This window comes from Podarcis tiliguerta, assembly GCF_965153285.1.
Source record: "Podarcis tiliguerta genome assembly, chromosome: W".
NCBI lineage: Eukaryota > Metazoa > Chordata > Lepidosauria > Squamata > Lacertidae > Podarcis > Podarcis tiliguerta.
In genome coordinates this window covers 10,008,841-10,036,636 of record NC_139552.1, presented here as the reverse complement: position 1 = coordinate 10,036,636, position 27,796 = coordinate 10,008,841, and the positions used below count along the sequence as shown (strand labels likewise).

At 46.3% G+C, this 27,796-nt stretch overlaps 1 protein-coding gene across 6 annotated transcripts in view; it reads left to right on the top strand.

The window, feature by feature from the left end:
* LOC310668826 (integrator complex subunit 6-like) overlaps nt 1-27,796 on the top strand; it is a 165,921-nt gene that overhangs the window by 22,011 nt on the left and 116,114 nt on the right. For 4 of the 6 annotated variants that reach the window (XM_083422149.1, XM_083422145.1, XM_083422144.1 and 1 more), the window contains one exon: nt 19,134-19,283. The exons of 1 other annotated variant lie outside the window; for it this stretch is intronic. In XM_083422149.1, coding sequence (XP_083278275.1) covers nt 19,134-19,283 — 150 coding nt within the window. Of the gene's footprint in view, nt 1-19,133; nt 19,284-20,818; nt 21,034-27,796 lie in introns of those variants that run through there. One more of the 6 variants, XM_083422148.1, reaches the window with a different exon arrangement.

The following is a 27,796-nucleotide window of genomic DNA, read 5'->3' as shown; positions in this document are numbered from 1 at the left end:
CCCTCCTCTCTGGAGAATCAGCAGAGAACATCAGCAGATTCTTGGATATGGGAGGGGTGAAATCTCCTCAGTACCTGAGCTCCCTGTGCGGTGCTGGGGCTCTGCTTCAGCATCGGAGAGCCTTGCCTCCTCCTGGCTCTTCCCCTTGCATCATCTCCCGACCGTTTCCTTCTGACTGTTCCTGCTCTGACTCTTCTCCTCGCCCTGACTCCAAGGCGACCCTTGGCAGTCCTGTGACAATTACCAATGATACATCATTTTCATATAGTTTTCCTTCAATGCACAACGAGCCATAAATTTTAAATCCTCTTTCCACAACCTCTCCCATAGATTAATTGGTATGTTATAACCTACATCCTTTGCCCAGTGTGTCATCACTGCTTTTTACTTCATCTTTTGTCTCCCATTCCATACATTTATTTTTCAAACCTTGAAAATTCCTTCCCAAACCCACTCGTTTATCACACCTGAATACATCATGAAGTTGGTGATATTGTAACTGGTCTGTTAAGAAATACCTTATATCAATAAATTCTTTCAATTTTAATTGGTTTTCAACCTCTTTTAACAATTCCTTATAAGTCGCCCATTCTCTTTTCATGTTGACTTTTTAAACTGATATTGCTTCTAATGGGGAAAGCCACCATGGTGTTTCATTTTCCAAGAGAAAATACACCTAAAGGTGTATAATGAAGGCGCCTTGAGGAGGAGACACAGGAAGAACGGCCTCAGAAGATGATCTCAGGGTCCGGGTAGGTTCATATGGAAAGAGGCGGTCCTTGAGGTATTGCAGTCCTGAGCCGTATAAGGCTTTATAGGTCAAAACCAGCACTTTCCATTGGGCCAGGAAACTAATTGGTAGCCTGTGAGAATAACGAGACGACAAGAGGTTGGATGCAAGTGAGCTGTGCAGAAGCACGCTGGCAAGCATGCTCCAAACAAGCTGCCGGCTAGCTCTGTAGAGGCTCCTTTTATTAGCAGAAGTCAACAATTGGAAACAGTAGTGAAACCACTCTGAACATGATGTATTTCCATCTAAGCACATTTCTACCATTAGCAAATACACGTGTTAGCAGGTGTTTCCCTAAAATGTTCCCCGATACTTGATTACATCTGCGTTGCCGGTCATGCTCCAGCCAAGCGTTATGTCTAGTAACCAAATCCGTGAGAGGAAAAACGGTCAGGGGAAAAACCCTGTTTGCTAGCCAAGAAGGCAAAAGGTCAGGGAGCGTGGGTGCAACGCTCCTTGGCACACTGTTGCGAGGTTTGCCTCAGCACAAGCGGAGCGTCACCTCCAGTGCAGTTGGACCGGGATCGGTGTAATATGCTCAAACCGTCTTGCTCCAGTGAGTGAGTGCACCCTTTTAATGAGGGTGAAAGAGGAGAGCGCAAAATATGGTCTGAAGCTCAACATCAAAAAACGAAGATCATGGCCACTGGTCCCATCACCTCCTGGCAAATTAGAAGGGGAAGAAATGGAGGCAGTGAGAGATTTTACTTTCTTGGGCTCCATCACTGCAGATGGTGACAGCAGCCATGAAATTAAAAGACGCCTGCTTCTTGGGAGAAAAGCAATGACAAACCTAGACAGCATCTTAAAAAGTAGAGACATCACCTTGCCAACAAAGGTCTGTATAGTAAAAGCTATGGTTTTCCCAGTAGTGATGTATGGAAGTGAGAGCTGGACCATAAAGAAGTCTGATTGCCGAAGAATGGATGCTTTTGAATTATGGTGCTGGAGGAGACTCTTGAGAGTCCCATGGACTGCAAGAAGATCAAACCTCTCCATTCTTAAGGAAATCAGCCCTGAGTGCTCACTGGAAGGACATATCCTGAAGCTGAGGCTCCAATACTTTGGCCACCTCATGAGAAGAGAGGACTCCCTGGAAAAGACCCTGATGTTGGGAAAGATGGAGTGCACAAGAAGAAGGGGACGACAGAGGACAAGATGGTTGGATAGTGCTCTCGAAGCTACCAGCATGAGTTTGACCAAACTGCGGGAGGCAATGGAAGACAGGAGTGCCTGGCGTGCTCTGGTCCATGGGGTCACGAAGAGTCGGACACGGCTAAACGACTGAACAACAACAAACAGAACTGGAGGCCCCTCGACTGTCTCCGGTCCAACATTGGACCACTTCGATCGGATACTCCCTGCCGATGTAGACAGATTCCACCGAGCTGGAAGGCCCACCACTTGCCTCCTTGACCAATGCCTGTCCTGGCTGATTAGAGCGTGTCCAGACAAGGTGCAGGCCCCCCAGGTGAGATCATTAACTTGTCCCTCAGCATGGGGACATTCCCAGGGGAGTTGAAGGAAGCAGTGGTGCGTCCACTCTTAAAGAAAACATCACTAGATCCTTTAGATCTATCTAATTACTTCCTGGTTTCGAATCTTTCATACCTGGGTAAGGTAATTGAGAAAGCAGTTGCTGAACAGCTTGGTAGGTTTCTGGATGAAACACCAGCTCTGGATCCATTTCAGTCCAGCTTTCACCCTGGTTATTGGACCAAGACGGCTTTGGTCGCCCTAACATGATCTCCGTGAACAGCTGGATCGAGGCAGCCTTCGACATGGTTGATCACAAACTTTTGGTCCACCGCCTTGCTGATGTGGGGATTCAGGGCACAGTCTGACAATGGCTGCGCTCCTTTGTCTCAGGTCGGGGACAGAGGGCACTAGGGAAGGAGTTGTCGTCGCAGCACTCTTTGGTGTGTGGAGTCCCGCAGGGCGCAATCCTTTCCCCAATGCTTTTCAATATCTGCACCCACTTGCCCAGATTGTACAGAGTTTTGGGCTGGGTTGTCATCAATATGCTGATGACACCCAGCTTTCTCTGTTGGTGGACAGCTGCCCTGACTCGGCCCCGAACACACTGACCAGATGCTTGGAAGCTGTGGCTGGATGGCTAAAGGTAAAGGTACCCCTGCCCGTATGGGCCAGTCTTGACAGACTCTAGGGTTGTGCGCTCATCTCACTCTAGAGGCCGGGAGCCAGCGCTGTCCGCAGACACTTCTGGGTCACGTGGCCAGCGTGACGAAGCTGGTCCGGCGAACCGGCACCAGAGCAGCACACGGAACGCTGTTTACCTTCCCGCTATAAAGCGGTACCTATTTATCTGCTTGGACTTAAGAGTGCTTTCGAACTGCTAGGTGGGCAGGAGCTGGGACCGAATGATGAGAGCTCACCCCGCCGCGGGGATTCGAACCGCCGACCATGCGATCGGCAAGTCCTAGGCGCTGAGGTTTTACCCACAACGCCACCCGCGTCCCGGCGGGATGGCTGGTTGAAGTTAAATGCTTCGAAGACAGAGGTACTCTGGCTGGGTTGGAATGACATGGGGTTGGGGGGCCAACTCCCATCTCTTGCGGGTGCTCAATTAGTGCCAGGGCCTTCTGTCAAGAGTTTGGATGTAACCTTTGACGCCTCCCTTTCTATGGAGGTGCAGGTTGCAGCCACAGCATTTTTCCATCTCCGCTGTATTAAGCAGTTGGTCCCTTACCTTTCTTTCCCTGATCTGGCCATAGTGATCCATGCAATGGTCACCTCCAGGCTTGATTATTGTAACTCACTCTACGTGGGGCTGCCCTTGAAGCTGACCCAGAAGCTCCAGCGGGTGGAGAATGCAATGTCGAGGCTCCTTACGGGGTCCTTGCCGTGGGATCACATTCATCCAGTGCTTTACCAGCTGCACTGGCTCCCAGTGGAGTACAGGATCAGGTTTAAGGTGCTAGTTTTAACCTTTAAAGCCCTATGCGGCCTAGGACCCTCCTACCTACGGGACTGCTTCTCCTGGTATGCCCCACGGAGGACCTTAAGGTCCATAAATAACAAAACTTTGGAGGTTAGATTGGTTTCAACTAGGGTCAGGGCCTTTTCAGCACCAGCCCCGATGTGGTGGAATGCTCTGTCACAAGATACTAGGGCCCTGCGGGATTTGACATCTTTCCGCAGGACCTGCAAGATGGAGTTGTTCCGCCTGGCCTTCGGCTTAGACTCACTCTGACCCCTTAGATGGGATCTGGTATATAAATTTGTCCTTGGCTTTTTTTTGCTGGCCCATGTAGGACCAGCATGGATAGCTGGCTCGGGTGAATATCTGATGTTTCCTCCCTTTATGGTCTTAATTTATGGGCTACTAATAAAATGAGGCTGCATTTTAAACTATTTTAAGCTGTATTTTAAGTAACTGGTTCTTGTTGTTTTTTCTATTACTTTTTATTGTAATTCATATTTGGTGTTAGCTGCCCTGAGCCCAGCCCTGGCAGGGAAGGGCGGGGTATAAAAAATATTTATTATTATTATTTTATTTATTATGCGTTTTCCTTTTGTCTGTTTTCCTTTTCTTTTACCTGTGTGCTTTGTTTGTTGTGTTCATGTGTTGAAGGAGAGGTCAGAGCGGTTGGGGGGGGGGAGGTGAGTTCGCTTTTTATTTGTGTGCTTAATTTTTGTGATATAGAACGGGGGGTGGCTGGGGGGGTGAGGGTGGGGGAAATGGAGTGTCTGGGTTGGTATTGGGGTAGGGGTGGGAGGGATCTCTATGGAGGGGTGGGGGAGGTAGTAATGGTGATAGCAATCCTAATAGCAAGGGGGGGGTCACCTGTTTGAGGTAGTATCTGGATGCTTCGTTTGGCAGTGGTGGTTGTTGCAGGGTTGTCGATCCGTGGTGTGTGGGTTTAACTGTGGTTGGTAGTCTTGTGTTTTTCGGAGCCTCTGCTACGACCGAGCTCCTCCTCCGGTTGAGTCCTTCGGAATCGCCTCCAATGATGATTAACGACCTGAGCCTCTGATAAGGCTCCAGGCACATTCCCCATTCAGCAGAGTATCCAACAGCAGGGAAGGAGCCGAGAAATATGAGCTACATTGCAAGGAGCGTTTTATTTCTAACTACGCAGACAGAAAAGAAACATCATCTCTCTGTGAAAGGCAGAGAGCAACTGAAAAAACAAAGGAACAGGAAACAGTAACATCACAAGCCCTCCCGCGGCTTGCGCACAGCTACCCGAAGCCCCGGCGCGACTGCTCAGCGCGCCGGGGCTTCGGGATAAGAGACAGCTCTGCGCAAGCCGGGGGAGCCCTCCCGCGGCTTGCGCACAGCTACCCGAAGCCCCGGCGCGACTGCTCAGCACGCCGGGGCTTCGGGATAAGAGACAGCTCTGCGCAAGCCGGGGGAGCCCTCCCGCGGCTTGCGCACAGCTACCCGAAGCCCCGGCGCGACTGCTCGGCGCTCCCGGGCTTCGAGGTGCAGGCAGCTCTGCGCAAGCCGGGGGAGCCCGGGGGGGGGGGGGGACTCCCGCAGGCTCCCAGGGCTTGCGGATAGCTTCCTGAAGCCTGGAGAGCAAGAGGGGACGGTGCACACAGACCCCTCTCGCTCTCCAGGCTTCAGCGAAAGCCTGCATTCGCTCCATAGGACGCACACACATTTCCCCTTCATTTTTGGAGGGGAAAAAGTGCGTCCTATAGAGCGAAAAATACGGTAATTATATCATTTTCAATGCATTAAACTTACATAATTTTCAATGCATTAAAATGAATATTCTCCTATTTTAAATGAAAATTCTCTAATATTCTCATTAATTGAGAATATTTTTGAGAATATTCTGCAAAAGATTATTCTCGAGAATTTAAGATCACTAGTTTGGGATTTGCGTCGTATTCTGTTGAAGTGAGGGGATGTTGTTGTTCGGTGTTTTGGTGGTGGTGGTTCTTGGGTGTTGTGGAATTACAGAGTTGTACAGGCATTGATTGGTGGCTTTCTTCAGAGCATCTGGGTTGGGCAGCCATTTTCGTTGTATCTGGGCTTTGACTTAAGGACTTCTCTTGGGTCACCGTGGTTGTCTCAGCAGTATTGACAGAGTGGGCGGCTGGTAGATAGACAGACCAACAGATGGACAGGTGACACAGAAGGACTGACAGTCATGTAGGAGACATGGGGGTTGGGCCAAAGGGAGGGGGTGATGGGGGGGTTGTATGTGGCGATTTACTTGCACACATGCCTACACCCCCATGTTTGTACTCACATACACACAAACGAGGATGTGGGATCAAATTAAGGGTTGGAGGTGGGGTTAAAAGTTCACAGTAAAGAATTAAAAAATTAAGGCTAACAGGTTTAAATGGAAAGATCAAAATTCAAAGTGGTGATTCAGGTTATAGTATAAAAGACCAAAGGAAAGGAAATGAAACTATTGAAAATGGGTGGGGAGTATATGTATATTTTTATATAATTTACCTACCTGCCTATCTATCAAATAAAAAATAAAATAAAATTTAAAAGGGTGAGGGGAAGGGGGATGGCAAATGTAGGGACTTGTGTTTTTTTTTAATGAAAATTAAATGTTGAGGTGTTGAAATAAAAATATAGTGATAACAAAAAGGAGGAGGTAGGAGGGTTTTTTTAAAAAAGAAAAGGGATGATAATGGTGTTTGTCAGGGGACTGCCATCGGAACAGGGGAATTACAGAGAGCCTCCAACGCTTCTGAGGAGCAGCTCATTGTCCAGCGGTGGGGAAAGCCACACCTCCGGTGGAGCAGAGGGGGAAGGGGGTAGCCAGGCGAGGGGAGGGCTCAAAGATGCGACTGAAAGCCCAAGCGGCTCACCTAGCCCAGCTGGTCAGGAAACAGACATGCCGTTATCCGTCGCCCAGCTTGCGCAGAGGGGTGAAATGTAAGGAGGGGAGGTGGAGATTTGGGGTGTCTAAGTTCTTACGTTGGGGGGGAAACCGGAAGGGGCCACTCCCGGAATCTGCAAGTGACTGAGACGGACATGAACTTTGGGGTTCTACACTGTAAATAGTTTGCACCAATAAAACCTGTAAAAGGTCGGAGTCCTGCCTGGTTATTCAGGAGCAACCACCACGCACATCTGGCAGTATTGATAAAAAAGAGATTTGTATATGTAGTTTAAAAAAACAGTGGTGGTTTTGGCTCCTGGGCTGTTTTAGCCCTGTTGCGGAACCCACAAGGCCTGGATGTCGGGTGCCTGGCTCAAGGCTAAGGCCGCAGTCCCAGGAGGTGGGCTCTGATAGTTCAGGCCTCAAGCCTTCTTCACGGGCGCCGCCATTTCAGTTCTTAAAAAAATTAAAATTAATATATTAAAAATGTAAAATCCCCCCCCTTAGTCTTGGGACCTCTGCTGCGTCCATCTCTGGCCACCAGTGCCCCCCCTACCAGTGAGAGAAGGCCCACACTGTGCCTGTTCTCTCCCAGGGTGATCCCCCATGCAGGGTTCCCACTGGGACCTGGCCTGCTATTTTCCTTCCAGCCACTGGGAAGGTCAGTTCAGGGCTAGGCCTGGGCCAGGCAGCGTGCTTCCTTGTGGCCTCGCTGGCTCTCTTGGTCCCCTCTTACCCCTCTCCCTTAGTGGTGGTGACAGTGATGGCCTTGGCAGCGGCCACAATAAGTGTGTGCTTGGCGGGGGCAGCAGCCCCGCTTTCCTTTTTATTTAGCTCTGGAGGTCTCCGGGACCCAGACCTCTGTTGGGTTGCTGCAACAGGACTGAGTGTGTGGGGGGGAGGCTGGGGTCTCCGCGCTGCCTCTTTGGTTTTTGTGTTGGACACCCCTGGCTCCCCCCAGACTGCGGCAGTGGTGTTGGCAGTGCAGGGGCCAGCCAGGCTAGTGGTTAGTGTTTCATCATGCAATGTCACCTATGAAAGATGGACTTCCAGGAACTTGAAACTGAAGTTGCTGTCAAGTTGTTTTCCTCTTGTCAGACATTGATGACTGGACCAAGAGTGTTTGTTTCCCATTAAAAGAGCAATGCAGACCTTTTCATGGCAAAACTGGTTATAGCTGGCAGGGAAATTGCTAGCATGTCAGCTAGGGAACAGTGGTTTGCAGAGGGGCATAGTTCTGAAGACAAAAGCTGTGCAAAGTTGAGTGGGGAACAGCTAGGAGAAGATGAACTGAGAGAGAGTTAACAGACTCCAGTTGGCTGGGAAGTGTCCAGCTGCTCAGTCCAAGGTCAAGGAGATTAGATAAGGTAGCTACACAGAAGGTACAGTGGTTGCGAGATCAGGTTGCAAGATGAGGAAGTGACGAGAGTGACTCAGGGGGAAGTAGGTGGGAACCTTAATTGGGAGCACCTTTACTCTGAGAATGGACTATCTGTTCTTTTGCTGTGGTCATTAAAATCTCTTTAAAGGTAAGAGACTTTTAGCTTTGTTCTGCTTATCCACGGGCAAAGGGAGGGAGGAAGCCATTTCCACAAAGCCCTACACAGGGAGACACAGAAAATGTGCCTGGAGCCATCTCAGACTGGCATGCATCCAGGACCGTCTTAAGCATATGCGGCTCCGGGGTGCAAAGATCCACCCAACGCCACCACATTTGTTGACCTTTCTTAAGGAAAGGTTGCCACTCAGGGTGCATATGCATACTATTATCTCTGGTTGGGAAAAGAAGGCAGGAAAAATAAGCAAGCTTTTTTATTTTTTGCTGATTTACGAAAAATTATTTTATTATTTTTATATAATTTTTAATTGATTTTTCAAATTATACAATTATACAATACCATAACATAACAACAATTATATCATTTGCTCGGCCGAGCTTTCGACTTCCCTCCATTCTTTTTCTGATTACCTTCTGTTACATTTTATTTTCCACATTTATAATATCTCCACCCTATATTTAACTTACCTTGTCTTAACATTCACTTTTTTCTTAAATAGAATATTGATTCTTCTCAGAAACTGAGTCTTATCTCAGTCCTGCTGGTGTCTTTATATGTGTACAATGAGTCTCTTCAGTATAGTATAAATTTAGTCTATTCTTTCTGGAACATTTGGTCACCCTGGTTCCGGATGCGTCCGGTCAGCCTTGCCATTTCCACATACTCCATTACCTTTGTCTGCCATTCCTCTATTTTTGGTAGCTCCTGCTGTTTCCATTTTTGAGCTAGTAAAATTCTTGCCGCCGTTGTAGCATGCATAAACAGTTTTTGATCTGTTTTTGGTATTTCCACTCCAACCATTCCTAGTAGAAATGCTTCATGTCTCTTTGGAAAGGTGTACCTGAACATTTTTAAAAACTCTCATATATATTATCCCAAAAGACTTTAACCTTGTCACAGGTCCACCACATATGGTAAAAATCACCATCTTTAACATTGCATTTCCAACAATTCTTATTCCTCATTCTGTACTGTCAGGGAACTGCCATCGGCTCAGGGGCGAGAGGGGAAAAGGCGGACGGATTACAGAGAGCCCCCAAAGATCATGGGAAGCAGCTCCTCCTCAGCGGAGGAAGGAAGCCACGCCTCTAGTGGGGAGGAGCTACAGGGCTCGGAGGATGCAAGGCGGTGCCAGGACACCTTGCCTGAGCAAAGCGGGGAAGAGGGAGGTCCCCCTTTACCCAAACCTTCCTTGCGCAGTAGGCTTTCGCGCAGAGAGGGGAGGCGTAGGCTGGGGGTCAAGAGACTACTCTGCTGGGGAAGATTTAAGGACCGCCCACTCTCAGATTCTGCTGGTGAATGAGCAAGACATGGAATAGAGGCGATCTGCATTGTAAAGGTTTTTAGCACCAATAATAAAGTTTTAGAACACACCAGTGAGGCATCTTGCCTGATTGCTCTCGAGCAACCACCCGATAGCTATAACATGTACATTTTAGGTAATTTGGTTGGAGTCAAATACTATCTATACATCATTTTTATTATGTTTTCTTTCAGTGTCATGCATGCAGTGAATTTTAATCCTGTATTCCATAATCTAGACCATGTATCAAATACTATATTATGCCCAATATCTATTTCCCATTTTGTCATCACCTCTTTGGTTTCCTCATCTTTTGTATGCCATTCTGAAAGTAAATCATACATTTTTCATAAGGGTTTTTTTTTTACCTTCCAGCAACTCGGTTTGCAGCTTTGATCTTGAAATTTCAAAGCCATTATTATTTTTGTCTTTGTGAAAAAACATCATTAATCTGATGATACTGTAACCAACCTGTTAATTTGTCACATATTTCTGCATATGGTTTCATTCTTAGCTCTCTGTCACCTTCCATTAACAACTCCCTATAGGTAGGCCAAGTGCCTTTCATAGTTAACCTTTTTACAGAGATTGATTCTACTGGTGATAACCACCATGGTGTTTTGTGTTCTAACAATTCCTTATACCTGGACCAAACCTCATAAAGTAGCTTTCTCTCTAGGGAATCAAGCTCAGCCTTCATGGCAGTTAACCATGGCTCAGCATCCATCGAGTCCAAAGCCTGGATCTCTTGGAAACTTGAAGGTTCAAATACCTTCTTGGAGCAGTTACAGCTTTTGCTGCTTTAGCAAATTCATCAGCAAATCTCTTTGGGGGTTTATGTTTTGTGGCTCTTTCAGACCTGCGAATCAGACATAGGACTTCAACGCTCTCCTCTTCTTTCTTAGGAGAAAAGTGGCCTATAGTGAACAGTGGTTCCTCCAGTTCTCGATTAGAGCCTTCAGAGGGTCGCAAAGTGGCCTTAGTACTCTTGAAATCCTCTGAATCGAGGGGGCCACCAGGTGGCGCATTGGAAGATGGCCGACAATAACATCTCTCCGACCCACACGAGGTAATTAAGAGGCTGCTATGGGAAGTATGCAGTCTCCCCCCCCCCCCCAGGATATGGGGGGGACTGCCTTGCCAGCGGTGGCCACAATGCACCCCCAGATTCGAGAGAAGGGGGTGCGCCGGTCACTTGGCTAAGCCCGCAGTGTGGTCGGCTCTTCCCGGACGCTGTCTCCAATTCGCGCGTGCTGGCTTGCTTTAACACGAAAATATAATTGGAAATATATAATTGGAAGATGTTAAAGCACATACGTCAAGCAAAGGTCGGGAGATAAGACTGCTGATTAATGGATCTCTGGGATTGGAGCGGTGGGCGAAGACAAATAAATCAAGAGACTAAGCGCCATTAAGAGATGGGTATGTTTGGAGCTAAGAAGGTGGGGTGGAGGAAAAAACTTTTCTTTATCTTATATGAGCATAAATAACCCTCCACCCCAAAGAAAAAAGAACCGCCGTATTTTACTACACAAGCAGGAATCTAAAAACTGTGTGGGATGAATTAATGATGAATGAAGAGAGGATTGGTAAAGATCGGAGAATGGAAAAATTTTATGACGCAGTTTTAAAATGGCGTCTCGCAAGACAGGCTTGTTTAAGAAAGACGGGGGGAGGAGAACCAGGACTATTTGAAAGTGAACGATGTTTGGAATTTGATATTTAACCCTCTAGGAGATAGTTTACAAGCCTGGGAAAACTAAAGGGCAGACCGAAGATAAATTTTCGAAAGAGGAGTGGAATGGCGGCTGTCCCTATGAAATATGACTTGTGGAGTGCGTAAAACCCACGCAGACGATGTTCTTAACCTGCCTGTGAAGATTATCAGAGATCACAAAGAAAGGAATATATGACAACAACAAGAAGATGAAGAAAAGAGACTATCTGGATGGAACTGGATAGAACTGTTTAATTAAAGCAGTAATAGAAGTGATGTTTGGATTCTCGTCCGGAGCTTGATGTATGGGTACCCCCAACAAAATGAAAAATTCGGCTGTATAATTTGGAATTAATGTGATTTGAAATAATGTGATATGATTGGCCTGTTAATAAAAATTATGTTTTTTTAAAAAAGAAATCCTCTGAATCATCTGATTCAGTTTCAGATTCAGAACTTTCATCAGTGGGTGTGGGGTTTTGCTTATCGGTGATGATAATCTGTGATTATAAGTGTAAACAAAACAGATGAGCGATTCTGCCCAATAACTCTCTGGAAGATTGGAATCATGCAGCAAGCTTTTCAAGCCTTGAAGCAATGTTTGGCTTGCCCTCTCACAAAGTCCATTCATCCAAGGAGATCGTGGACTTGACAAATTATGTTGAATTCCTTTCTCAGTCAGAAAAGCTTCAAACTACTGAGAAGTGAATTCTCCCCCTCGATCTGTAAATAAACATTTCACCTGTTTACTATGCACATTTTCCAACCAAACACGGAATTCCTTGAACCTAGGAAACGCTTCTGATTTCTGCTTGAGATTGAACACATGAATATACCTGGAAAATGAATCAATGAGAACCATGAAGTACCTGGCTCCACCCTAAGAGGGTGCTTGTGGACCAACAAGATCAGCATGCACTACCTGGTATGGTTCTGTAGCTTCTCTACTAGACACCTTACCTTTTGCAGCCATTTTGACCTTGTTTGCTGCGCATGCCTTACACTTCATGTGGTACCTGCAGGGTTTAATAGTCATACCTTCAACTAAGGCAGGCATTTTGGAAACTGCCTCAAAGTGTAAATGACCAAATTTCCTGTGATAATCATGAATACATCCTGCATGCAAAACCTTGTTAATACCTGCAATACAACAAGTTTCATCCTGCACAACATCAACAGAATCATCATAATGCAATACAAAGAAATGATCAACATAATCAGCATGCAATAAATAGTCATCTTTCTTGGTGATGGTGCACTTCCTCTTCTTGAAGGAAACGTCTATGTCCTGTTCAGTCAGCTGCGAGACGCTCAATAGGTTGTGTGCAGCATCTGGAACAAAAAGAATGTTGCGCATCGATGCATCCAAGCTGTGAAGAGCAACCATTCCATAGCCTTGACTGGAGATCGTGTGGTCATCCGCTTGGTGAATCGCACCTTCCTGCGGAGTAAAGGACACAAACAGGTGTTTGTCTTTGCAGACGTGCAAGGTCGCTCCTGAGTCGATGATGAAGAAAGATCCAGACGTCTTCTGGACCTTTGGAGTGAAGCGTGAGACCATAGCCTTGTTCTGCGTTGTCCTGGACTTCGGACCTTTGCCTTTGCCTTTTCCACGCGTTGAGCTTTCGCTGCACTGCTCTGTTGCCTTGGCCTTGGGATGTTTACAATCCCTCTTCACGTGGCCTAGACTTCCACACGAGTAGCATTTCACTGCCTTCAAAGCTTTGGCACCATCTAGTGGTTGCACTGCATTCTGGGATGATGTCTGTGAGGGCTCCCCCTTTGTGATACAGCTAGCACTATGCCGATCCTCTTCATTTAACAGCACAGCAGTGACATGCGCTACCGTCAGCTTAGCAGTAGGCAAAACAGCAAGCTGGCTGGCAATCGCTTCCCAACTGGAACCCAAAGAATGTAGAATCATGAAGGAATACACAGCCTCTGGAACGGTGATTCCATGCTGTTGCAACTCATGCCTGAGATTCTGCATTTCCATGAGGTGAGCACGTACACCTGCTCCTTCAGCAAGTGCCATATCATGCAACTTGGCATAAAAGAACAAAGAAGCTCCCACTTCCGTTCTTAAATGTGAATCCTTAAGACTGTCCCACATCAATTTGGCTGAGGCCTTACCGCGCAAAAGACAAAGCTCTTCAGGGGACACAATAAGCGTCAGAATTCCCCTTGCTGTGGAATCCTTAGCCTCCCACTCTGGGGTCATTGGAGCTGGGGGGGGGCATCTGTTATCACATGGCATATGTTATCGTGGCGGATGTTCTCCTGGAGACACCTAGTTTGGTTATCCATGGGGATTTTAACATCCATACTGACACGACCTTACAAGGGGCCGATTGGGACTTCGTGGAAAGCATGGCCTCCATGGGGCTGTCCCTGAATATGTTTTGCCCAACCCATAGTCATGGACATGCCTTAGACCTGGTGTTCACCTCTAGCGACCTGACACTAAGTAAAAGTGAAACAAAAGAAGTGCCATGGTCAGATCACTTCCTGGTGCAACTGGACTTCTCCGCGACCCTTCCCCTCTGCAGGGAGGTGGGACCAATTCAGATGGTCCGCCCCCGCCACTTAATGGATCCAAATGGTTTCCAGAGAGTGGTAAGGGATGCTTTATCCCATGTTGATGGCCTTTCAGCTGATTCCCTGGTGGCCCGCTGGAATGTGGAGTTAACCAGGGCTATTGACTGTTTGGCTCCGAAGCGCCCTCTCCGATTGCATGGAGCCCGGACAGCTCCGTGGTTTTCTTCGGAGCTGAGGGCGATGAAACAATCGCTGAGACGGCTAGAGCGTCGGTGGCGGAGGACCCATTCTGAAGCTGACCGGACACAGGTTAGAGCTCAACGTCAAGCATACCAAGTGGCGATAGCGACGGCGAAGAAGACTTTCTTCACTGCCTCTATTGCATCTGCAGAAAATAGTAGCAGGAGACTCTTTCAGGTGGTCCACAATTTAACGGAACCACCTTTACCACCGGGGCCTTGTAAAGACCCCAAGATCTCCTGCAACGATTTTGCAGTTTTTTGCAGATAAAATCAGTCTTATTTGAAAGTAGATAGACACCACCGTGGGAGCAGGGCCGGGGTGGGAGAGTGCTAGAGTCCTGTCTAGTCAAGTTGCGTGGGATCAATTCCAATCTGTTACCTCCGAGGATGTGGACAGGCTGCTTGGACGAGTGAAACCAACCACCTGTCTCCTTGATCCTTGCCCATCCTGGCTTATAAAAGCTAGCTGGGAAGGGCTGGGCGATGGGCTTCATGGGGTGGTGAATGCTTCCCTCCGTGAGGGAGTCTTCCCAGACCTGCTGAAAGAGGCGGTTATTAAACCGCTTCTTAAAAAACCATCTTTAGATGCGGCCACGATGGCCAACTATCGCCTAGTCTCAAATCTTCCATTCTTGGGCAAGGTGATTGAGCGTGTGGTTGCAGAACAACTCCAAGCACATCTTCAGGATGCGAACCATTTGGATCCCTTCCAATTGAGATTCAGGCCTCATCATGGGACTGAAACTGCCTTGGTCACGATGGTTGATGATCTCCGGCGAGCTAGGGACAAAGGTGAGAGCTGTTTTCTAGTTCTGCTGCATCTCTCAACAGCCTTTGATACAATCGACCATAACATCCTTCTGGACCGTCTAGAGGGGCTGGGATCTGGGGGCACTGTTATACAGTGGTTTCGCTCCTTCCTCCTGGGCCGTGTTCAGAAAGTGGGGGGGGGGGATGAGTGTTCAGACCCCTGGGCCCTCACTTGTGGGGTGCCTCAGGGTTCCGTTCTCTCCCCCACACTTTTTAACATCTATATGAAGCCGTTGGGAGAGATCATCAGGGGGTTTGGGCTGGGTGTCCATCAATATGGAGATGATACCCAGCTCTACCTCTCTTTTAAATCAGAACCAGTGAAGGCGGTGAAGGATCTGTGTGAGTGCCTGGAGGCGGTTGGAGGATGGATGGTGGCTAATGGCTTGAGGTTGAATCCTGACAAGACAGAAGTACTGTTTTTGGGGGACAGGGGGCGGGCTGGTGTGGACGACTCCCTGGTCCTGAATGGGGTAACTGTGCCCCTGAAGGACCAGGTGCGCAGCCTGGGAGTCATTTTGGATTCACAGCTGTCCATGGAGGCGCAGGTCAATTCTGTATCCAGGTCAGCTGTCTACCAGCTCCACCTGGTACGCAGGCTGAGACCCTACCTGCCCGCGGACTGTCTCGTCAGAGTGGTGCATGCTCTAGTTATCTCCCGCTTGGACTACTGCAATGCGCTCTACGTGGGGTTACCTTTGAAGGTGACCTGGAAACTTCAACTAATCCAGAATGTGGCAGCTAGACGGGTGACTCGTGGTGGCCTCCGGGACCACATAACACCCAGTACGTTTCCGAGCACAATTCAAAGTGCTGGTGTTGACCTTTAAAGCCCTAGACGGCCTTGGCCCAGTATACCTGAAGGAGCATCTCCACCCCCATTGTTCTGCCCGGACGCTGAGGTCCAGCGCCGAGGGCCTTCTGGTGGTTCCCTCATTGCGAGAAGCAAAGCTACAGGGAACCAGGCAGAGGGCCTTCTCGGTAGTGGTGCCCGCCCTGTGGAATGCCCTCCCATCAGATGTCAAAGCGATAAACAACTACTTGACATTCAGAAGACATCTTAAGGCAGCCCTGTTCAGGGAAGTTTTTGATGTGTGACATTTTAGTGTATTTTTGGTCTCTGTGGAAGCCGCCCAGAGTGGCTGGGGAAACCCAGCCAGATGTGTGGGGTACAAATAAATTATTATTATTATTATTATTATTAAACAGACCCTCTTTGCATTAGCCGGGCTTCTGCATACTGCACCCATTCCCGACGTAGTGCTAGCTGTATCACAAAGCCTTTGAGAGCTTCGGTACCCTCATCGCGGTTTAAAGGGCTTCCGTTACTTTAGCATTAGCCATGTCTGTGTCTTTAAAGCAGGCTGCGGTTCGAAAAGCACACTGCATGAGGCTTTTGCTTCTGCCGCAGCCGGTCAGTGCTTTTGTCTAGAAGTTCAAAGTCCACCCTTATTGCCAATTAATTAGGGACTGGCAGGCTTCCCGGGGCAAGAGCACATACCTCTCATCAATCTTCTTGACACGCAGAGAAGATAAGCTGCAATCCGTCTTCTGGAGCCCATGACCAAAAATCTTTGAGCCTCCGCTACGATTGAGCTGAAAAAGCTCATCCTTCAGTCGAGTCCTCCGGAATCTCCTCCAACGGTGATTAACGACCTGAGCCTTTGATGAGGCTCCAGGCACGTTCCCATTACGCAGAGTATCCAAGCAGCAGAAGGACAAGAAATATATGTGCTACATCGCTACATTTTATTTCTAACTATGCAGACAGAAATGAATATACATCGTATCTCTGTGAAAGGCAGAGAGCAACTGGTACAAAGAAACAGGAAACCAGTAATATCGACATCTGTCTCCCGTGAGACTTCTATACTATGGATTTATTAAACATAAATCAAGACAAAGAAACATGCCATCTCTCCTTGCCGTGTCTTCTGAGAGGCAAAAGCAAAAGCCAAAAGCAACACAATGGAAGTTCCGCTTATTTCAGCAAACAGTGCTGGAATGTAAACAGACATGTGATATGCAACAGTTCCATGTCTGAACCAAAAGGTGGAATGGAATCTCTCAACACTTCTAATGTTAGTACCAAATCATCTCCAAATAATGGTTGAATACTGCCTTCAGATTGTTGCGATCATTGACGTAAGGTAGCATTGTGGCTGCCACTCCTTTGAACTTCTATATTAATGATTTGCTGCCATGTTTAGCCAGCGCAAACTTTCACTCTCCAGTAATTAGGAACAGAAAGATCTTAATCTTGATGTATGCAGATGATTTAGTGCTCTTCATACTGTTAAAGGAAATTACCAAAGACGCTAGCCAAGAATATATGAGCAAAACAGCAGCCAGTAGGCTTGATCTTTATTCCAAAAACTGCTGCGACAGGACTTCGACCCACCACATGGGAGAAACAGGAAGAAGCCTTGAACAAAAGGATGCTCCAACTTCTATCAGTTTCCCAATTTCCCATAAACACCCTTGGGGAAACATCACACATACATCACGGATACATCATACACATCACAGAAAAGTTTGCCCCCAACCTCTCTTGCCCATCACCCATCAAGTGATACAGTAGGGATATTTACAAGTTCCTGGTGCTCTCAGCCAAGCAATTGCACTCCTTTGTCTTGACTGGGAGTGCTATCTAGTCTTGAATAGTCCACTATTATCTGTTGATGACTACTCGTCAAGAACCCATCTGCCAGGATGCCAGGGATTATTTCTTGAGCAAGAGGTTCCTGTGTATGCTTCAAGGATTATGGCTGTCCCCCCTTTGGTAGTCCTTGGTTCCCTGAGTAAAATGAAGTTTGGACGGTGTTGATCCAATATAAAGTTGATTTTATACAAATATTTGTAGGTTTCTGCAGTTTGGAGAAGCGAGCGCTTTAAGAAGTCCTACCCTTGAACTCAGGGAAACAATTAGAAGTTGATACAATGTAGCTAATGGAGGTTTCGATTGACTGCAACATTTCCGTGTACTGAAATATTGTTCCAATAAAGAGATGCTGAAAGACAGCCTGCAGTACCAGTGTGTTCTGCCTCAGAGGGTGTTGTTAGCTAATGCTGGTAGGTTGCCTTTTGACTGGTCATTTGAATGCACTGGGTTTTGGAAACCTTGTCTACCCAGCTTTCAGATGGACCCTGTAATCTTCCCTTTCTGAAATGCAGTTTCCAGGCTGCCCTTATTTATGGGGGCCCTTTTTGAAACAGAATAAAATATACATCTGAAATAGTGTATGTATTGTGTGGTGCTTTGTGAGTCTGTTAAGGCACTGGGGTGGGCAGAACCCCCACCCCACCCCACCCTTGGTCTAAATTCCTGCAACACTATTGTGCCTCAAAAATTTCTTCTTAGGTGTTCAGTACATACTGTAAGCAGGAAAGCCTATTTATACATATATATGGGGAAGGAAGGTATACAGAATCTGAACCTACTTCATAGAATTGGCAGTGTTCTCTTTCTCACCGCATAAGAAAAAGGCTTGGGGAATTAGTCTTCAGGAAAACGTGTCTTGTACTGGGACTTGGTTTGATATGAAGGAGAGTGACCTATTCAGCATGTGTTCCTACCTAGTGAAATTCAGTTTAACTTAATGATACCCAAGGATTCAGGATTCAGACATCCTCTGTAATTGTTCACTTAAATGCACTGGAATGGGTTCTAAAAGACACTGCCAACAGGGGAAAGCACTGGGCAAGCTGCCTTCTGTGGAAGTGAAAAATTTTGTAGTGGTTAAAGTGCTGGACTAGGACCTAGGAGACCGCAGTTCAAATCCCCAGTTAGCCATGAAGCCAGTTGGATGACCTTGAGCCACGCAATGTCTCTCAGCCAAACCTATTTTATAGGGTTGTTGTGAAGATAAAATGGAGAGAGGGAGAAGCGTATGCCATCTTGCTACTTAGAGAAAAGGTGGGATATGAATGTAATACAGTGATACCTCGGGTTAAGAACTTAATTTGTTCTGGAGGACTTAATTAATAACTTAATTCGTTCTTAACCTGAAACTGTTCTTCACCCGAAGCACCATTTTATCTAATGGGGCCTCCTGCTGCTGCACGATTTCTGTTCTCATCCTGAAGCAATGTTCTTAACCCGAGGTAATATTTCTGGGTTAGTGGAATCTGTAACCTGAAGCGTATGTAACCCGAGGTACCACTGTAAATAATAGATGAGATGGAAATACTTCTGGTCGATGGTTTTGCTCACAGCTTACCCGTGTGAGGAGTGTCGTGCATTCTTTCATCCTCACCCCCAATGTTTTGAAGAAAAGCTGCTATTTGCCTTGCAGATTTTTTAAAAAAATTAGACTATCACAAAGTAAGTGTGGAATAATGTTACTTTGTAGGCTGGATGGAAGGAGAACCATGCTACTTTCATGAATGAACTGAAAAATCTACAAGCGGCAGGATTAACCACCCTTGGACAGGCTCTTCGATCATCATTTGATTTGCTAAACCTCAACAGATTAGTGTCTGGAATAGACAACTATGGACAGGTAATGGATGATAGCATTTAATACCTTCACTTCATCATCTGAAAAATCTTTACATCTCTTTTGTAAAGAGTATGTGAGAATTTGCTGACATGATTAGTCAGTCAGTCAGTTTTATTGCACATAGCCAAAGGCTGCTGCAATGTACACAGAATCATTCAACAATTAAAAGAAAATATACTGAATTGATACAAAAAACTTAAAACATTTATATTATCAAGACATTACCTACTCTAAACAGAGCTATAAAAGTACCTTAATATACAAATTAAGACATTAAACATTACAATTTATAAGCTAAAATTATCAAATGGCCACTAATATATTAAAAATATTGTTAATTAATACAGTGTGCAATTATATACGGAATTTGGTGATAAAGTTAGAATATAGCTTGATGTAGATAGTGTCAAATAAATTCATCTCCTTTACAGTTGGTGGCTACCTTGGCTATATAATTTGCTCTAATTTTCCTGGTGGCAATTGCAAAGAGTGCTACACGCCAGGTCACATACTTATCTATGTCTGTGAGGAGAAATAAAATCATGTCAGAGGGGTTCTGGCCAGGGGACCTTGTCATTATAGGTGCTAAAAATTGTTCTCTTGCTTCATTATATAAGGGGCAGCGCGAGATATAATGCATAAGGTCCTCTACTTCAGGGCATCTCCTAATGCAAACACATTCATTTGTTGGTCTGCCTCTGTGTCTCCCATCTCTATAAGCAGAGTTTATTGTATTTAATCGTAACTCTGTAAAAGCTTTCCCAAGTTGTGCAAAAGTCAATTTATTAAAATAAGATGTATGTTCATTGGCTGGCCTCTCTAAGTTTAAAATATAATGGGGTGCATGTAGATGTGCACATAGAGTTTAGGTCGTTTTTAGTTGCCACTGCCCTTATGGTTCATTTAAAGATATTTTTCTGGGAATATAAGGGAAGTTCTTTGATCTCGGTCACTGAGAGGTCACATTTGCCCATCAGCTGGGCAGCGTGATGTACCCAGTTTTTAAGGGGTAATCTGTTCGAGAGCTCAATCAGGCATTTTTTGGGTAGCCTAGTGTTGTCCATCTGTTGAACTGTAAACCAGTAACAGAGAATTATTTTATCTATTTGGCTCTCTATGCTCAACATGAGAGTTTCCAACCTGACCATGGCAGATTGCATATCTTTGGGTAAACCTAAAAGAACTCTTAAAAAATATTTCTGTGAGGGTTCCAAACCAGAGACCTTTGAGGTACCCCAAACCTCTTCACCATATAAAATCTGGGCCGTTGTTTTTGCTTTATACACCGATAGAGCTGGGTTGACCAGATTTCTGTTGGAAAACAAGCCTTCTTCGGGAGAGTGTGGCCCCTCTCCCAGGCTCCCGGCTTCTTTACCAGTGACCTCCCTGGCTGCAATCCCCGCAAGTCCAGGATAGGTCTCAATAGGCGACATCTCCCAGCGTGGGAAAATGCACACCCCCTCCCTCCTTGCTTCCCAGCAGGCAAAGGAGATAGCCAGAAATCTATTTACATCACTTTATTTCTGACTCTGCAGCACTACAGAAAACATGTCAGATCACTTCAGACTCCATCCAGCAAGTGGCAGAGACTTCCTGTACATATGCAAGAGGAAGGTCTCATATTACACTCTGAGCAAATTCCGGTGAATTGCCCTGTGAACTGACTGTAACACTGTTTCCCACAGACAGCCCCATCATGTGATGTTTTCAAGCTGGCTGTTTGCAGCTGCGTTGCTCTCATATCGTAACAATTTCCACCTTTACAAGCAGTGAATTTCAAAATGGCTTTTGCTGATTTAAAGGCTTGCAAATTTAATATTGGATAGCTGTATATTCCAAGATGCTGTTTCTGAATAAACCAATCCCAGATATTTAAACGTATTTACTTGGTTTATGATGTGTTCATCCAGGTGCCAAACATGCTTTTTAGGGTGCTTCCCAAATACAATGACCTGCATCTTATCACAGTTTATAGATAAAGCATCCCTCGTGCAATATGAACTTAATTTTGCAAGCAGCCGTCTCAGGCCTACCTGGGTTCTAGATACAAGTGCTAGGTCATCAGCATACATTAAGACTAAGAGTTTTTGGTTGAGAATTGTGACAGGGGCAAACTGTAGGCCCTCCAGTTCTTTAACCATGTCATTAATATAAAAATTAAACAGGAAAGGTGCCAAAATGCATCCCTGTTTGACTCCAGTAATGGTCTGAATTCTAGAAGGTTTCAAAAGAGCACTGTGAAAAGCGAGAGATATTGTTAAAAGGAAATGAAGGGAAAAAGATTTAAATAATGACAATATAAGGTAAAAGAAATGCGTAAACTAATAATGACTACGAAAGATTTATGGAAAAGCTGAAGGAAGTCTAAAAAAGAAAGACTATGAATATCTGAATGTGAAAATAATGTATGTTTTATTTTATTTTGATGTAAACTAATAAAAAATATTTGAAAAAAAAATTTAAAAAAATAATTCTAGTGGTGAGATGGCCAGCCAGATCCACCTTTACTTGTAGCGATGTGTCAGTATATAATGTTTTGATGAGAAATAATGGATGGGGGTTTAAAACAAACCAAATAGGCTGCTTGAGTAACGCATTGGGGGTCTTTATGTGCAGACAAACAAACATAACACACAGACATACATTATATAACAAATAAAAATGAAAAAAGAAATAGGAAAAAGGAAAAACAGAAAAGAAATAACAATATTAACAAAAAGAACCATAACAGAAATAAAAACGTACCTAAAAAGACTCTATATGGACAGTATATTTTAACCAAATTTCAGATCCATTTTCTTTTATGACTTCCTTCATCCTCGATGCGGGTCTGTTATTGTGAGGGATGTGTTTGCTGCCAAGCTAGTTTGCAGATAACATTCCAGGCACCGAGCCACTTCTGTCCGGTAGATTTATTACTGCAAATTACAAGCCAACTCAGGAGCTCCAAACAACGCGTCCATGTTGCTTAGTCAGTTGACGCTTCTGAATTTTCGTGACGTTTCTTTCTAGACCAGCATGCCCAGCGAGGCAGGGAACGCCTCTTACTTCCCCTCTTTTGAAAATAGCTAGTTCCTGGAACAGACTGGCCACTCCCTAATTCAGTCTCTGATTCAGAGGACTGGCTGGAAAAGGGCTGTTTAGGCTCTCGGTAAGTGCTTCCATGCCCTCCCCCCCTTCTCTGGCTGCCTCCCTTTCCCTGACATCCATCCCCTCCGGGAGCCTCGACTGCCTCCATTTCTTCTCCATCCGGGGTGGCGGGTGGAAAACCTGTAAAACTACCCTCCTCCTCATCCGTCACATCAGAAACCTCCGTCAAGTCCCCCATTCCTCGTGTTCCCCAATATACTACTACTACTTCTCCTTCTTCCTCCTCTTCCGATGGTGGGAAACCCTCGAACTCCTCTTAATCGTCCGTTGTCTCGAACACATGTTGCAATGACCTACCCCGGGGTTTGGGCTTGTCAGGGAAAAAATTGTGAAACTCCTCCACTAGGTCCTCTTCTGTGACACAGCTTTCCAGAACTCAGGTGTTCTCTGAGCTTGGGGCCCCTTCCCACGCCACCAGGTACTGTAACTGCCCCCCATGCCAGTGAGAATCCAGTATTTCCGTCACCTTGTTGCACTGCTCCCATTCCTCCATTTCAGGTGGTGGAGGTTCCCCACCCCCACCACCCTGCCTCCTACCCCCCTCCCTGTAGGGGGAGAGCAGTGACCGGTGAAAAACTGGAGGCAACCACAGCTTAAAGGCCACCAGGTTGATTTGTTGGATTACCTCAAATGGTCCCACCCTCCTGGGTTTGAGCTGCTTGCAACCTCCTTTCCAGGGCAACCCTTGCGTGGACAACCACACCTTATCCCCAACCCGGATCACTTCCCCAGGCCACCGATGCTTGTCGGCCTGCCTCTTGTAGACCTCCTTGGCCCTTTCCTAGTTCAACTGCAGCTGCAGGTGGATCGCCTCCATTTCCTCCGCAAAGTGTTCCGCTGCGGGCACACTCCATGACTCCTCCCCCCTCCCCGGGAATGCCCTTGGGTGACAACCATGGTTAGCAAAAAACGGAGTCATTCCTGTGGAAACATTATCCGCGTTGTTGTAGGCAAACTCAGCCAGAGCAAGTTTGTCCACCCACTCGCTAGGTCTCTGACTAACATAACACCACAAATACTGTTGCAAGACAGCATTTGCTCTCTCCGCCTGCCCATTGGTCTCCGGGTGCCTGGCTGTGGTAAAACTCACCTCCACCTGCAACAGACTCATGAGTCTGCGCCAGAAACGCGAGGTGAACTGAGTCCCCCTATCTGAGACCACTCGCGTGGTTAGCCCGTGTAACCTAAACATGTGTTGAACGAACAGCTTGGCTGTTTCTTCTGCCGTCACGGCATGCGAGCAGGCCACAAAATGGCACATTTTTGTTAGAAGGTCCACCACCACCATGATCACTGTCTTTCCCCTGGACCTGGGCAGATCAGTGATGAAGTCTTCCGCCACCAACTCCCATGGCCTGCCCGGTGTGGGCAAAGGTTCCAGCAAACCAGTGGGCGCCGCCCTTTCCTCTTTGGCTCTCTGGCAGGTGTCACATCCTCTCACGTACTCCTTGACATCTTCCCTCACCTTGGGCCACCAAAATTCCCTGGTGACCAGCAACATGGTTTTGTGCTGCCCAAAGTGCCCCGCCGTGCAGCTATCGTGAAGCTGTTTGAGCACTCTGTTCCTAAGGTTTTCTCCCGTGACATACAAAGCTCCCCTATAGTACAGGAGCCCTCCCTTTACTTCGAAACCTCCCTCGGAACCTCCCCTTTGCCTTAACTCCCCCAAATTTTGCCTGGCAAAGTCATCCTCTCTGAGCAGCCCCATCAGTTCATCGTCCTTGACCAACACCCCCCCACACACATCCACTTGCTCTCGGGGAACATCAGTCTTGCCACCGGGGCCCCTTCTTCCGCCATATACTCCGGTTTCCGTGACAGGGCATCGGCCCTCGCGTTCTGTTCTCCTGGCACATACTGGATCTGAAAGTTAAAGTTGGCAAAGAACTCCGCCCACCTTATCTGTCTCTGGCACAACACCCTCGCCGTTCGCCAGTATTCCAAATTCTTGTGGTCGGTGCACACCAAGATTTGGTGCCTCGCTCCAATCAGAAAATGGCGCCATTGTTTGAACGCAGCGACGATTGCAAGCAATTCCATATTGTAGATAGTATAGTTCTGCTCCGATTTACTCAGTTTCCATGAAAAGAAGGCACACGGACGCCACTCCCCTTTTTGATCTGGCTGCAGTAAAACTGCCCCAATCGCCCAATCAGAGGCGTCCGTCTCAACCCATAGTGGTTGATCGGGGTTGATGTGGATTAGTTGCTCCTCTGATGCAAAGACCCTCTTTAGCTGCTCGAAACCTTCTTGTGCCGCCTCCGTCCAGTGAAACTTCTTCTTGGCACTAAGACAGTCCGTTATGGGCGCCGTCAGTTTCGTGAAACCTTTGATGAATTTCCTATAGAAATTGCTGAAGCCCAGGAAACGCTGAACATCCTTCCTGGTCTTAGGGCTTTCCCATTCCACCACCGGCTTCACCTTCTCTGGATCCATGGCCAGACCCTTGTCTGACAGCCTGTAACCCAGGAACTCGACCTCTTCCGTGTGGAACTGACACTTCTCCAGCTTCACCCACAATCGATGCTCCTTAAGTTTGCTCAGGACCTCCCGTACGTCCTTGACGTGCTGTTTCCCGTTGTCCGAGTACACCAGCACATCGTCCAGGAAACAAACGCAGTTCCGGTACAGCAAAGGCCCTAGCACGTGGTGCATGAAGGCTTGGAAACAGGGACTTCCGCACTGTAATCCGAAAGGCATAACGAGATACTTAAATGCCCCCAGCGGGGTGAACATGGTGGTTTTCCACTCATTGCCCTCTTGAACTCTGATGAGATTGTACGCCCCCCGGAGGTCCAACTTGGTGAAGATCTTCCCCTTTCGCACCCTGGCTAGAACGTCATCAATCCTGGGCATTGACATTTCCTTGCCTTGTCTCCTTTCCCGCTGTCTGGCTTCTTGTCTCAACCCCACCGCAAGCGCAGCCTTCGTTAACCCATCCATGTCCTTAGGGCGTGGACCCCTGGCCAGTTCGTCCTTAACTTCCGAGTTCAAACCTCCCTTAAATAGAGCTTGTACTGGCTGTGACTCCAATTTCCAGCCCAGTTTGTGTATAAGCATGGCGAACTCGGACCAATAATCATGCACCGTGGATTTGCCCTGCTTCAAAGCTAACAACTCCTCCTGTGTCTTGTCAATTAAACTTTCATCTGAGTAGATAAAGTCCATAGCCTGCCAGAATTTGGACAGATTCTTGAGCGCTTCAATCTCCAAGGCAATTAACGGCCTCACCCAGCTCTTGGCAGAGCCCGACAGGTGACTAATTACGTGAGAAACTTTCTGCGCGTCATCCACAAACTGAGCGCTGTGCAGTTCCAAAAAATAACGCATCTCCGTTTTGAAATCCAAATAAGTCCCAGGGTCTCCACAAATTTTTTCAACCCACGCAGACCTGTCCCCTGTCACTGGCCAACCTGCGGTTCCTTGCTGTGCAGCTCTGGATTCCATAAGCCGAGATTCCAAGTCCAAAGCACGAGCCTGAAGAGCCGCATTTTTTCCCCTCAGGTCTGCCAATTCCTTTTCCATAGTGGGGCCGTCTGCTTTCTGTCACTAGCTTCCAGCAGCAGTGTTTTGAGAAGCGTCAAGCTGTGAGGGATGTGTTTGCTGCCAAGCTAGTTTGGAGATAACATTCCAGGCACCGAGCCACTTCTGTCCGATAGATTTATTTCTTCAAATTACAAGCCTGAAGACCACTTTAGCTAATGGGGCCTCCTGTGGCCGCCGCTTTGCCGTGGCACGATTTCTGTTCTCATCCTGAAGCAAATTTCTTAACCTGAAGTACTATTTCTGGGTTAGCGGAGTCTGTAACCTGAAGCATACGTAACCCGAGGCACCACTGTAATTTATTTTCCATTCTTGTTTTGTCGGAATTATTTCTTTTTTCCAGTTTTTCGCAATCAGGGTTCTAGCCACCGCCACCGCATACAAGAATAAATTCTTATCCTCTCTCACTATATCCATATCAATTATTCCCAACAAAAAGCCCCCCCCCAAAATAAAATAATCCCCCCCCCCAGCTCTTCAAAAACCAAATCCCAGAAGCCCTTAATTTTTTCACATTGCCACCACTCGATTGCACCTCCTATTGTGTTTTTCACAACTTTCTGACTTGTTGCAGGACCTTAACCAGACCTTGGCAGAGTATACGCAGAGTTCACGAAAGCAATCGGCTGCAGGCAGGGTGGACGAAGCAGGAACCAGTAACTTGTACTTATTGGTGTTTATTATATACAGGAACAGAACAGAACACGGATCTTTAACTTGCTCTCTCTTGTGGCTCACAACTCTCAAACCTCCAACTCCTACTCTCTGACTAGCACATTCCAGTCAGCAGGCCATAAATCATTATTCCCATGAGAACTTGGCCAATGATGGAGCTGTCTCCAGGCCTTGTATCACCAGGCAGATTTTACTCCTTCACATTGCCTTGGCTGTCGGCCAACTCCTAATTGACTGTGTGTGAAGCTGCACGTATTCAAAATCCCAACACCTCCAACATAAAGTTAATTTAGTTTCATACATTTTATGAATTTTGGTAGGTGTTAAGTACCACCTAAAGAGCATCTTAATCATATTTTCTTTTATTGCTTCGCATGCTGTGAATTTCCAATTTTCCCTCCATAGTTTTCCCCACTGTGTTATTTGAATGTTTTTACCCAGATGCATAGCTCATTTAATCATTACTTCCTTGATTTGTTCGTCCTTAACTTCCCATTCTAATTATAATCCATACATTTTAGAAATTACCTTTACTTTACTTTGTAATATGTTTTTATCTAATAGTGAGACTTCTGTCATAAATCTTTTGTTTTTGTCTTCGTTGAATTTCCCAAATAACTGGTGATATTGAATCCACTCTGTCAGGGAGTGCTTTATTTCTTCATAATCCTTTAATTTTAATTTATTATCCCTTTCCTCTAGCAAATCCCTATATGTAGCCCAGGTTGTTTCCATATTTTTCTTTTTAATCATTATCACTTCAATGGGAGACAGCCACCAGGGTACTTTAGGTCCTAAAAGTTCTTTATATTACCCCCATACTTTATACAATGATTTTCTTATAATATGGTTAAGAAAGCCCTTATGCACCTTCACTTTTTCGTACCCTAGGTAGGCGTGCCAGCCGAAACGATTATCGAACCCCTCCAGGTCCAATAAATCTCCATTGTTTAGTGTTAGCCATTCTCTCAACCACATGAAGCAAGCTGCATCATAATATAAATTTAAATCGGGTAACGACAATCCGCCTCTATTTTTACTATCTATTAATAATTTATATTTAATTCTCACCGTTTTGAGTAACTCATTGCTACCTGCTTCTGCAGCTACCAGAGCCTGAAAAAAATGCATTTTTAGTTCCTTAC